Source organism: Octopus bimaculoides, chromosome 15 (genome assembly GCF_001194135.2).
Source record: "Octopus bimaculoides isolate UCB-OBI-ISO-001 chromosome 15, ASM119413v2, whole genome shotgun sequence".
NCBI classification, from domain to species: domain Eukaryota; kingdom Metazoa; phylum Mollusca; class Cephalopoda; order Octopoda; family Octopodidae; genus Octopus; species Octopus bimaculoides.
This window is the reverse complement of record NC_068995.1, coordinates 37,296,205-37,309,493: the sequence shown is the minus strand read 5'-3', so window position 1 is coordinate 37,309,493 and position 13,289 is coordinate 37,296,205. Positions and strand designations below refer to the sequence as shown.

At 34.5% G+C, this 13,289-nt stretch overlaps 1 protein-coding gene across 1 annotated transcript in view; it reads left to right on the top strand.

The window, feature by feature from the left end:
- The window catches only part of LOC106875431 (protocadherin Fat 4), a 483,512-nt gene that overhangs the window by 105,869 nt on the left and 364,354 nt on the right, over positions 1–13,289 (top strand). Inside the window, exons 4-5 of the mRNA XM_014923579.2 lie at positions 7,301–7,354; positions 9,820–9,918. Of these exons, the coding sequence (XP_014779065.1) occupies positions 7,301–7,354; positions 9,820–9,918 (153 nt within the window). The remainder of the gene's footprint in view (positions 1–7,300; positions 7,355–9,819; positions 9,919–13,289) is intronic.

Here is a 13,289-nt window from a genome sequence, read left to right as displayed (position 1 = left end):
TTTACAGAGAATAAGTCCTGGGGTCTATTTTTTTTTTTTTTTACTAAAACCCTTTAAGACGGTGCTCCAGCATGTCTGCAGTCAAGTGACTGAAACATGTAAAAGAATAAAAGAATGATTGTGAAGCGGATCCATAATGCAGATAGTAACATCGGTTACAAATATATTGTCTTTGATATCTTCGCCTGTGAGCACAGGTCATAGGCGATAGTCCTTTATTTTTGCAGTGTCTCGTAAATTTGTGTGAAAAGGAGGAGGTTAGTCTTACTCTCAAAATCGTATTCGGAACCCGATTCTTACAACGGTGAACTCAGTACCGTGGACCATCTGGTAGTGTTAAACGGTGTAACAGATTAAGTTTACTACCCGAAAAACTCAGAAGTCAAAGACACAAGTCACATACTAAAAAACTCTCTTTCTAACGTTCTAACAATTCCGCCATTGTACTGCTTTTGACTGGTACTGTCTTTTATCAGTATGAAAAGCAGAAGGGAAACTTGACCTCGGTGAGATTTGAACTCAGTACGGAAATTAGAATAAATATCGCTCTAATTTTTCAAACATCTCACGGTGTTGTTTTTGTTGGTGTTGTTTTTGCTCCGCATTTGCTTTGATGAAACAGATCACGTACTATTATTAAGTAGCAGATTATGTATTATAATGTATTTACATCTCTGACTACTTCATTGACCTAAACGAAATTATATCTGATTTGAGACAAATATTTAGCTGATATTTCTAGCAGATTGGGTGATCCTGTACGAACACCTTATATGGATCGAATTACTAATGTTTACTTCTTAAATAGGCACATCTTAGACCTCGGTATGGGTATTGTCGATTGTATACTACCTTACGTGAGTGGAACTTTACTTAATTGACCTCGGGATAATGAAAAGCACAGCTGGTCCCGACAGGATCACAAGGTATTTTTTTTTAACCTAACGATCTAACATTCCTAGCAACCCGCCTCCTTACATTTTGAATATTATCTCAGTGTTAGACGACGAATAGGAGGAATCGTGAACAAGCCGGACAAAACGCTTAACGGTATTTCGTCCGTTTTTACGTCTTCAGTTCGAATGTCGCCGGGGGTCGACTTTGCCTTTCAACCTTTCGGGGTTGATAAAATATGTACTAAATGAACACCGGGATCGCTGTAAACGACTGAATTTGGTAGGAAACTAGCACATTAAAAGAATCAGGAGATTCAGAAAAAAATTATCTGCGATCTCAAAAGGATTATTGTACATGTATATATAAAAGAGACCACTAAGTGGACTGCTGATGTGCTAGAAGAAGATCACCGAATAGTTCTCAAAGAAAAATATCTAGCGAAGCAAAAACATACGGGCGAGACTACTGATTAAGGTGATCCTAAAATAAATAACATAAATAGACAGTGTACATTTTCATTGTTTCTAGACGTGACTTAAGAATCATATCAAGGGAGCCTTTACGTAATCACTCAGTCTTCAAAGATAGCAGCAAAACTACACGCAAGTCTCACTTTGCCGCCCCACGAAAAGAACTACGCATTTATAATTCAGTTTTATGTACATTGTACCTGAATAGAGGATGGTGTAGTCATTTATCTGAAATGTCCCCTATATCTCCTCAGGTAGATCTATCCAGGGGTTCCACAACAAGGACATAACTCTTATTTTCGATTGAATCAGAACATATTTTCAAAACAGACGAAGTACTTTTTTATTTTCCGTTGTTGGACACGCCCTGCACACAAGACAAAACCACCATGTCCTTTCTGTAGATGTTTCTATGGCGAAAAGTATTTACCCTTGTCCATCTTTTGTCTAAGTCGAAATCCTAGCAGAAATCAATGTTTGCCTTTCATGTCCTCAGTAAGTATATATGCTAAAGATACAAAGCAAATCAGTCGTCTGCCTGATCAGAAGAAGCCATCGTTATTTGTCATGTCATATCTAATTCTGTGAGCATTCAAATCAATGTCGGCAACAATCAAGAAAAAAAATTAAGGCATGAAAAGTTTTTTCGCCTACCAAATATATCTGTCGACGCTTTGCTTTGCCGTCCATAGAACTAGGCTGGTTAATTAACGCTTGGTAGGAAAATTATATGAATAATTATTTGATATTTATTATCTTAGAAATATGAATACGGCTTATTAAATATTTCACTCTTTATATGAATACGGCATATAATGTCATCCAGGATTTGCATGCGCGCAATGTATACAGCCATTTACACGTATACAAACACACACACACACACACACACACACACACACACACACACACACACACACACACACACACACACACACACACACACACACACACACACACACATACGCACACACTCACCCAAAGATGTATATTGAAATGTATGTATTTGTGTGTATGTTCCGTGCATGTAGGAGCGTATGTCAATTCAATACCTCATGTGTATGTGAACCACATATGTTTTTTAATGAACATGTATCACAAAGTGATACAGAAGTAGAAATAGCTGTTTAGTTCATCCCACTGTGTCCTGTGTTCCAGTCCTATGCAGTCAAGTCATCTGTGTTTTATTCTGGGATTTACTAAGAGAAGTTCTAGGCACGTGCTAAATAAACTAGAGGTCAATTTAATTACTATTAGTTACCAACGTAAAAACAACAATTAACAAGAATTCATTGCCGTACTTATGTTATAAATATATGACGCTATTTACTTCATTTACAGTTTGCTAAATAAGTTGCTATGTGTGAGTGTGTGTATTGTTGATGATCTGTAATCTCTTTAAGAAATAGAATAGAAATAGAAATAGAAATTAGAGTCAGTGTTTTTGGAAATTAGCAAGATATCTATATCCAAATAGATGTTTAAAGTTCTACTGTAGGTGGTATATTACACAACAGTGTAAGCAGAACCAAACCAAATAGTTACTGATTGGGATGATTTGTGATTCTTGTTTGTGATTGCATATTAATATTTATTCCCTCATGCTAAGGATGCCTTTACTAATTATGCTGCCCACCTACTTCTTATACAGTAATTAGCATTGACAAAAAAATGACAAAAGTTTGTCACGATGTAGCACCTCTGAGTCGTTAATTTGCCATCAAATAAACTGTTGCTCTGGTAACACTGTGAACTATATATCTTGCCGGTGAAATTGTGTTCAGTTCGTTATAAAAACATATCTCACTTATGGAAGTTGTAGCTTTCCAGGGTGGATTTCTGGCGAAATGTTGATGCTTAACCTAATCCGACAAAGCGAAAAGAAAGAAATAATACTAATAGAAAGATAGAAAGAAAGAGAAAGCGACAGTTTTCTCTTATTTATGTATGTATTTATTTTAGTTTGTCAAAATGTATCGAGTACTAGATTACATAATGTTTGTTTCTTTATTAACACAACTATGTGTTATATGCTATTTCTAGTAACTTGACAGAACTCATAGCGGCTCCTCTTTCGCTCGCTATTTGAAAGTTTGTTGTAAATGATGCAATATATTGAATATGATTCAATATTTTGAACGGAGCTTTGTAAATGTAGGTATGTATAAGAAATACACCAATGAGAGAATTTCAACACGTTCCTTCGAAATTTGCGTTGAATAGCATCCTAACGCCTTTAAAAAATGGAAGCTATATTAGAAACTTTTGCTCCTCTAGATACACAAATGCGTTTATAGTTCTGGAACACGTTTGGAATGCGCTTGATGATAGGTTGGCTCGTTCAGGGCTGGCATGAAACCGAACTGTAACAACAACAAACGCCAAGAGGGGAGTTATGTGACGGCAACCTGCTGAAAATAACAGCTAAATTTGTTTCATGATATAACCCATACAAAAACAAAAGAGACAACCAGCAGATTCTATACGAAATAAAACAAGTTTTGAATGACAAGATAGAAAATTTCGTATAATTATTCTTTCCGAAAAAGCATTAAATGTGTTGTAATGACAGACATTTATATTAACCGTTTCTGTGCTGCTTTGAGTGAGTGTGACTGTACAATACGACACTCTGTGTGTGTGTGTGTGTGTGTGTGTGTGTGTGTGTGTGTGTGTGTGTGTGTGTGTGTGTGTGTGTGTGTGTGTGTGTGTGTGTGTGTCTGTCTGTCTGTCTGTCTGCTTGTCTGTCTGTCTCTGTGTTTCTGTGTGTGTCTGTGTGTGTGTCTGTGTCTGTCTGTGTCTGTTTGTGTGTATGTGTGGTCTCTATGCTTCATTTAATTTGGTCGTACGCATGTGAGTCTTATCATTTCTTTATTTTTTTCCTGAAATGGAAATTGATCTAATTTGCCAAAATGTTCGAAAGAATTATGGCAGAAAATATATTAAGTTTATCTAAGGTGAAAATTTGAAAAAATATGCTACAAGAGTTTTGCTGAAAAGTTTCATAATGAGTTGGAAGCTGATGACGGTTTCGAGAGAGGATGACGAGGTGAGAAGGCGCAAGATATTGGCGATGGGGTGTTCTCGTTATGACCTGTGTAAAATAAAGGGTGGCTTCCAATCATAAGTAGAAGAGACTTATGAATGAGTAATTTTAGATAGTTCGATATTGATATGCAATAAGGCAATCAGAATCATTTATTATCAGAAATATACATTATCATTTACAAATATCAAATATATTGGTGAGGAAAATGATAGGAGAAGAATTTGTTCAATTGACCATAAGAATTACGATCAAATAACCATAAAAATTGCACACTTCAGATTATTATTTTTCATAAAATTTGGTTTATCAATAATTTCTATGCCAAAGATTCCGTTTAAAGCTATATTCAGATGGTTCATGCATTAGAACGCTGTCGACGTAATCAGTGAGGAATCCATTTTTTTTGCTTGTTTTATGTTTTATTTCTTTGTGGTTTTTTTTTCATTTTCATTAACGCAAAATAAATTCATAAGTGCATTACAGCCAAGTCCGTTCTCTTGATTTCCTAGCCAAAAGTCAGATGATGGATTCAGTTGCAAGGGATCAGAGGAATTACCTTAAAACAAATATATTTATAATAAGATAATAAAATTCTAAAATTCTCCGCCATTTTTTCATTTCCTTCTTTGTCTACGCGCGCGTACATACAAGGACTATGAATGCAGGGGAAGTATGAAGCTAATTGGAAGCGTATATTTCCTGTATGTATTTCGTCGAAACTGAAGACCAAAAGCTTTTTTTTCCATGTTCAGTAAGCTATATTCTCTGCCATTATGACACATGAAATATACATTATACATGAAATATTAAGTAACCAATGCCTTATTCATTTGTCTGGCTACACCGATGTGGTGGTTGAGATAGATATGACTATAGCGCTACAAACAAATCACTTACGTAATTGGCTACAATCAAAGCATTATTGCATCTAGCAGTAAACACGAATTACTAATCGAATCAACAAAATTTGAAGTTATGGTGCTTCTGGTAATTAGAATTGTGAGCAATTTTACTACATGATAAATACATCTTTTCAAACAGTCAAGAGGAGAGTCAGCATCAATGAACTTTGAGGCCCTGATTTAGTTGACGTTCAGCCTCAATTTTCTGGGACATCTTCCATACAATAAGAGGCAGCCTTTAATGTAGTGTACATTTGACTCTGATCAGGTTACTTTTGCCAGCGATTCCTCTCCTCAGAAAGGCCAGTAACTCACTAAAAATGACATTCCATCTAACGAGTTCTTCATACAAGCTTGTTTATGTTTTTATTTAAAAGAGTTTCCAATGTTATATTTTGTCCTTTTATAAGATACCCAATGACGGTCCGAAAGACACGAGTGGAGAATGAAAAGGAGTCTGCTCTGAATGCTTGTATGCATATATCTATCACTTCAAACAATGCGAAAGATGAGTTGATGATAATCTCACCCAGGGTTAATTTAAACCATCATGGAGGGGCTTTGATCTTATCAAAGGTGTTCCCCCTCCTTTTATTTCTGTGCCAGTGGAAATACAAGATCAGATAGTCTGAGATACTCAGGCGCAAGTTTTACGCTCGAATAACTTGATGCGGACCATTCCCTTATTAGGTTTGATGGCTGACCTTTGATTTCTAGTTGAGATCATTAGACAGGTATTGGTTTTTGTCCTGTCAGGTTTTCCATCTAACTTGCACAGAGCAGGGAGAAACCTTATGTAGTGTTGTGACTTTGTCACTAAATGCTCGCTCATGATATAGGAAGTACTGGTTTACATTATTAAGAGTAGTAGTTAATTTCTGAAGTGACCTGATACATAGTAAAACTGAGTAATCTCTACTAAATGCACTCAATGTTCAGGTTGTGGTATTAAATTGGGTTGAATATAATACCTAAAAATGAGGGCGGTGAGCTGGTAGAACCGTTGACACGCCGGGCAAAACCTCGAGCAGCATTTCGTCCGTCTTTATGTACTGAATTCAAATTCCCTCGAGGTCGATGCTTTCATCCTATCGGAGTCGATAAAATAAGTACCAGCTAAGCACTGGGGTCGATATAATCGACTTATCCCGTCTCTAGAAATTGCTGGCTCTACGCCAAAATTTGAAAACAATATCATACCTACAACTCAGAATGAACCAATTGTTCTAAGAGCTATAATGGAATCGTTATGAATCCATAAGACATCATGCTATGATGATATTTTTGATCCAAAACATTTAACCACTACCTAGTCCAAAATTATTAAAAAAATTTTTAATTTCAGACTCCCTCGTGGCCCTGTATAATCGAATCAGGTATTTTCTAATTTAGTTGTATATGCAATTCACACACATTCTTTTACGAACAGTTTGTGGTAATATTTTCATTTGCCTGGCTGTTGGTTTCACACCACTGCTAAGGTAGGCATGCTGGATGTGACTGAACCACAGCACCAACGAGAAGATATAAATCTTGAGTATATCTCGGTGCTAGTCAAGTCCTCTACTATCATAGCTAATTGGACAGATCACAATATTATATTTAGCGACACAAACTGTTACTATGGGTTACATACATGGCTAAATTTGAAATCCACAAATGATTTTTCTCACACTCTCTTGAACTCTGTCTCTCTGTCTCTCTGCCTGTCCATCTCTCTTTTTATGTGTGTGTGTGTATGTGTGTATGTGTACGTGCATGCGTGTGTCTGTGTGTATGCACATACATATATGTATATCTTAATATATACATATATATATGTATGTATGTATGTATGTATATATACACACACACATTCTTGTCGATCTTTATGTAAACTTAATTTTATCTGTATGACACCAACTTTCACTCGTAATAACCCAGCCCTAATGAATACTATTGTTAGCGAAATTTATTCACATTTCCATCTTTTCTAATTCCAGAGATCTGTCCTCTCTCTGACCGGTATATGTATTCATGTTCTTAAATCATACAATGTAAGTACACTGATATTTTTTCTGATAATTTTTTGCATAACGAAGTTATATATATATATGTATATATATATATATATATATATATATATATATATATATGTATGTATGTATGTATGTATGTATGTATATATATATATATTATAAATCCATTTGTAAATGTTAGTCTTATAAGAATTTCGAATAGAATTTTTTCCTATCCAAGGAAAGAATTTACTTTCCATTTTGTTGTAATATGTAGTTTTGTCTTATGGTGTCCTTATATACATGTGTTTTCGTGCGTGTGTTCATATGTGTTCATGTGCCAAAAGTTCTATTTCACAATCGCTTACATTTTATATACAGTAGTATTTCTTTTCTGTCTATGCATGACTGTGTGTATTTTATATATACTTATATACGGACATAAAAATATATACGCGTGCATTTAAGATGGCTAATGTGTCTATTTACAATGTGTGTTTGTGTGCGTATATTTGTTAAGAAAGACGGGTGGAGTTAAGTTTGAAGAGAATGTCATAATGCCTATGATAACTGAATTATTTCTTTTTGTAAAGAGTTGAACTTGAATACCAAGTTAATTACTAAAGGCAGTTGACTACATTCTAAATATGTTCCATTTGATATATCACACTTGCAAAGACAATAATTGATTAGCTCATACTGAAAGCTGAGGTGCAAGAAACACGTGATTAACTGATGGAGATACGGTCGAGCAATTGAATTTGAATTATCTTGATTGAATTCATAATATTGCAGAATGAAATAATTGAATATTTGATTTGATGTGGGGGGTTTTCCAACTAGTTGATTGATTTGTTCTACAGATAGAATGAAATCGAAGACGTTAGTATTCCTTTCGAATTGTAGTAACTTCAAACACAGACACGCCGGGAGAAGGTCATAAATGAGGGTGGGTCTTTTGTGTGTTTGCAGGTGAAGGTTAAGCAGTGAAGTAGAGTCCATAAACAGAAAGGTCATTATCTGAGTGACTTCAGGGGTGGATGTTACTGTTGCTGGAAAAAGTTATATATATTTGCCAAGGAATATCTTTTGCATCGAAGGTCGGCGATTGTCGTACGCTAAAGAAGGGAAATAACCCTGAAACTCGAGTACGTACGTATCGTAGATCAAGATGGGAAAGATAACTTCCCTTGGCAAATACAGACAGGACACAGATGTGTGTCGATAGCCAGCTGGAGGAGATGTCCTCCTGGGGCTAAAAGCAACAGTAACATCCACCCCTCGGGGTCAGCCACATTTAAGTGGCAAATATACTTCACTTTATCGTGCAGTTACTGTTAATACCTCGTTCAGAGATTTAACATTGCTTGTTTTCACTTTTTCGATATCAGTGAATAATGTCACTGGAAAAAGTTATATATATTTGCCAAGGAATATCTTTTGCATCGAAGGTCGGCGATTGTCGTACGCTGAAGAAGGGAGAGAGAGACTATGAATAACTATAAGGTTTTTCTTACTCTGTAGACAGAAGATGATACCCGTTCACACAAAAAAACTATGAGAAAATTTTAAATAAATGAGAATGTGTATTCTCTCAACGAATTATAAGAACACGTTGTGTAAACATTCAATCTACTTTGCAGAGTATAGCTAGACTATTTGTCTCATAAAATGTATACTTGACATTTTAAATAATCCAAAAATTGATATGTTATACGCTGTTAATTAATTCCTTAATAATCCATGTTTTTACTATTATGCAAGCGAGACAAATTTAACACTAATCATGTTTATATACACTGCACAAAAAACATGAGCTAATAGTCTGTCTGTGAAAAGAAGATGGGTTTACTTGTCTTCGTGATTGTCTGGTAAGACAAAAGGGGAAAGCATTTTTCATACAAAAAGATATCATCTGTGATGTAACCACTTGGTTTATATTTTAAAGCAGATTAAAATATTTTTTCCTTAGAATACTTTATTCAGCACTTTAATTTTGCGTGCGTAGGCGTTAATATATATGTGTGTGTGTGAGTGTACATACAAAACGCATAGGTAGATAGATAGATAGATAGATAGATAGATAGATAGATATTCCTTATTTATGCATTTATGTACGTATGTATATCTGTACGGACGGACGGATGGATGCATGGGTGGATGGATGGATGGACGGACGGACGGATTGATTTAGTATATCATGGCAGTGAATTAGAGCAAATTTGTTGAAAATTAAATAATACACTACAGTCATTTAGTATTGTCTCACTTTCTTCCATGACACAAAATGATGTTTTTCATGTTCAAAGAAGTATGAATAGTTGAGAGTGGAATAAAATATCTTTGCAGTATTTTCATACCGATTTAAATTTCTAGCATTAAATAGTAATCGTTAAAATTTTATGATATATCTGATAAGAAATATTTCTTCTCACAAAAGATGATTGTTTATATTCAAGAAATGAATTACTAAATGATATATATATCTTTCTCTTTTTTTAAAGCATGTTTTCAATATAACTCTCCAAATCTTCGTCAACGTTACAGAAATCAATGATCCGCCATTCTTCATAAATCTGCCGATGACTCTGGAAATTTCCGAGGTAAGATAAATATGTTGTATACCCAGAAAAAAAGTTACTCAGGATGGACACATTTTTTTCTATATAGAGAGTATAAATTAGCATGGTGCAGATATCCTAGCTTATAACAATGTGATATATCTAAAAATGGTTTTATTAAATGATAAAATGTCAAACACAGAAATACAATCTGATATATCTATAAAGTGGTGGGGTAGATATAGATTAAGCAGGCCATTGCACTGAGGCTCTTTATTTAATTTGGTACTTTTGTGTTTAAATCTGCAATCCTGTTCCTGATATCTTTAACTTCAATAAATGTATGGTCGATGAAATAATACCAGGCTTTTAAATGCATTTAATTCAATCGACTAACAAAATTATGATCTTATTTGGCTTTAACAAGTTTTAACAGTAAAAGGTATGCTTTTTAATGGCTCATTAACTATTAACTATGATACAACAGCTTTAACATGGCAAAAAGGAACAGTCTACCTATTCAACTGAAAGTAAAGTTTTGACCAAGTTCCTTTGTGCCTTGATCTACCCTTTGTATTTCACACCGATTCTTTGAATGGCATGTTCGTTTATTTGTTCTTGAATATACTTGAGTATGCTTGTGAAGTATTAGATTCTCTGGAAGGTTTTGCTGTCCTTCGATTTTATCATCTTAGTATATTCGTTTGTTTTTGTTCATGACAAAACGAAACATATGTTGCTTATAATGGCGGATATAAATTGATGGACATCGGACACATTTTCCAGCAACAGATTAATAGATAGATGGATACAGCCGTAAATTCCTACTTCTAAGCTGATGCACGAGTTCATTTAAGCATTTAATAATCAAGGCTATGCTCTTCAACTAGATTCTACAATTGTACAAATGTTTTCTTGTAAATATTTTGGCAGAAATGTTTCTGATGATCTAATTTCTTGAAAGAAAATTGCAAAAAGGCTCTCGTAAAACTTTTTTAAAATACTTTTCTAAAAGAGAGTGCAACTTTGAGCATTCTGGTTGGATAACTGACTCTTTAGAGAAATCTAAATTGAAGTATCATGGAGTCCCTGACACTCTTTGAATGGCACACCTATTGAAAAATTGTTTGATAATTTTTAGAAGGGCAACCCGTCTGATTATTAACAATGTCTCATGCAGCCCGTTTCTCGAAGCCTATAATCTCGGCCTGCTTTACGCTATGCGAAATGTCACCCACTTTTCTAGTTATGGAGTTACGAAAATCCCCTTAATTTTATACCTGCATTTGATTAAAAATAAATTTGCTGATGTGCAATTTTCTCCGTCTTTCATGCAAATAATTTCCTTTTATTTCTCTTCTGACAAATTTTTTCCAAAACTTGTTTAATAATACAAGATTCAACTTTAGACTGCTACTCACGAAATATTAATAAAATTATTTTGCCCTCAATTTAAGTGGAAACTGGCTGATTACCAATATAATAGATGTTAATGTGCAGATAATACAAATGTGTTGACTCTAATTTTCTTGAATTATTAAGACGGAAATATGCCAAGCGAACACGAATTGGACTACATTGAAATTATTAGAAAACGTGCAAAAGTAACAGAAAAATCAATGAATAGTTTCTCTGATAGTAAAGCTTTGAATAGATAAGATGGCGCCTTCTCAGCCAACGAACCGCAGGTGTCTCCTGAAATTAGCAATACTTTATATTCATCATAAAGCATGAACTTCCTACTTTTCTTTTTCTCTTGTTTAAGAACCAATCCTGAATGTAAAGGCATGACGAAAGAAAGGTCGATTTGATTATTGATTTGTTATGTTATTAAATGAGGTTCGACTTTTTGTCTCTTGGGAAATAAAACTAGGAAACAGGGTTGTTGACATAAAATTAACTTTCAATCCACTACCTTACAGTATTCTACAAAGATTTACTTCATAAGGGAAAAGTAACGTCGCTATATAAATATGTAAAACAAAGAGAATTGAGGGCATTTTGAAGTAAATTTTAAGTCTTAATTTTAAGTTTGAAAATGTTTTTAATAACAATGATAACTATAGCTGTAACTTGAAATGTTCAATGTTCAGTTGGTGTGCCGTAAGTCGAGGTTTGATTTTCTCAGATTTCACAATAACACAAAACTTGAAGGGTATACGTTGTTTTGGGGTGGGGGTTGTTTTAGTTTGTTTGTTTTTTGTTATTAATGTGAAATGTCCTTTCAAAACCAGGAAAATATATGGAACTGGACATGAAGGTGTGTATTTAAAATAGGGAAATAATAGAGTTGTAAACCGTCAGATTAATTACCTAGAGATATTTATTCCATCTCTTTGAACTTTGAACTCAAATCCTGCCGCGATTAACTTTGCCAATACTCCTTTCGAGGCACAATAGAAAAAGAAATTTGTCAATCTTGGATGGTGGTTTAGTGGAAATATAATAATGTCAAGCCGAATAACTTGTCTTTGTTTTGGTTAATACATCTCTACGTTCAAATCCTGCGATGGTCTACGTATTATATTGCGCAAGCATTTTCTACTGCAGTCTTTGGGTCGCAAACATTGTGAGAGGAATGATGTGGGCGGAAATTATGTGGAAACTCAGCATGTGTATGTTTCTGCATTTTAGAAGTAGTATATCGTCAAAACATGAAAACATCGGACGAGATTGACGAGGTTCTATATCTTGATTTAGTGACGCCCACTTGTCCCTATGGTAGTCTGAAATGCAGTGTACCAGTAACTTGATTGTCAGAAAAATTGTATCTTATGGTGATACAGCTTACAAATTGTGATATGTTCTTTTTTGTTTCGAAGTTTTCTTACTTCGTAAAAACTCTTTTATAGTTCTATATTTAAGAGATGGGGAATTATGGACATTATTTACATTATTTGCATTTGACGGATATTTGTCCTTATCTTGTTTGTTGTTAACACAACGTTTCGGCTGATGTACCCTCCACCCTTCATCAGGTGTCTTGGAGAAATTTCGAAGCTCGGTTCTCATTCTAAGGTATTTTTCGATATTATTATTATTATTGTTGTGGCTGTTGTTGTTGTTGTTGTTGTTGTTGCTGTTACTATTATTATTATTATTATTATTATTCAGTAGTTTTATTTTTATAACGTGCTTTCACTTCACTACCGAGCGCAGCTCTGTGTGCCTTGGGTATGTGCTGTGGTTTGCTGTGATGCTCTTATGGTTACTGTATTGAAAGTGTTTTGCGTAGGATGTGTGCAGTGCCCAGTAGTGCAATTTTCTGTATGTTATATATATTTGTAAGTCCTGGTGTTTTTGTTATGTATTTGTCTGAATATTTTTTTTATTTTACCTAAGGCACCTACTATGATAGGAATTGTTTCTGTTTTTAGATTCCACATTCGAGTTACCTCTATTTCCAGGTCTTT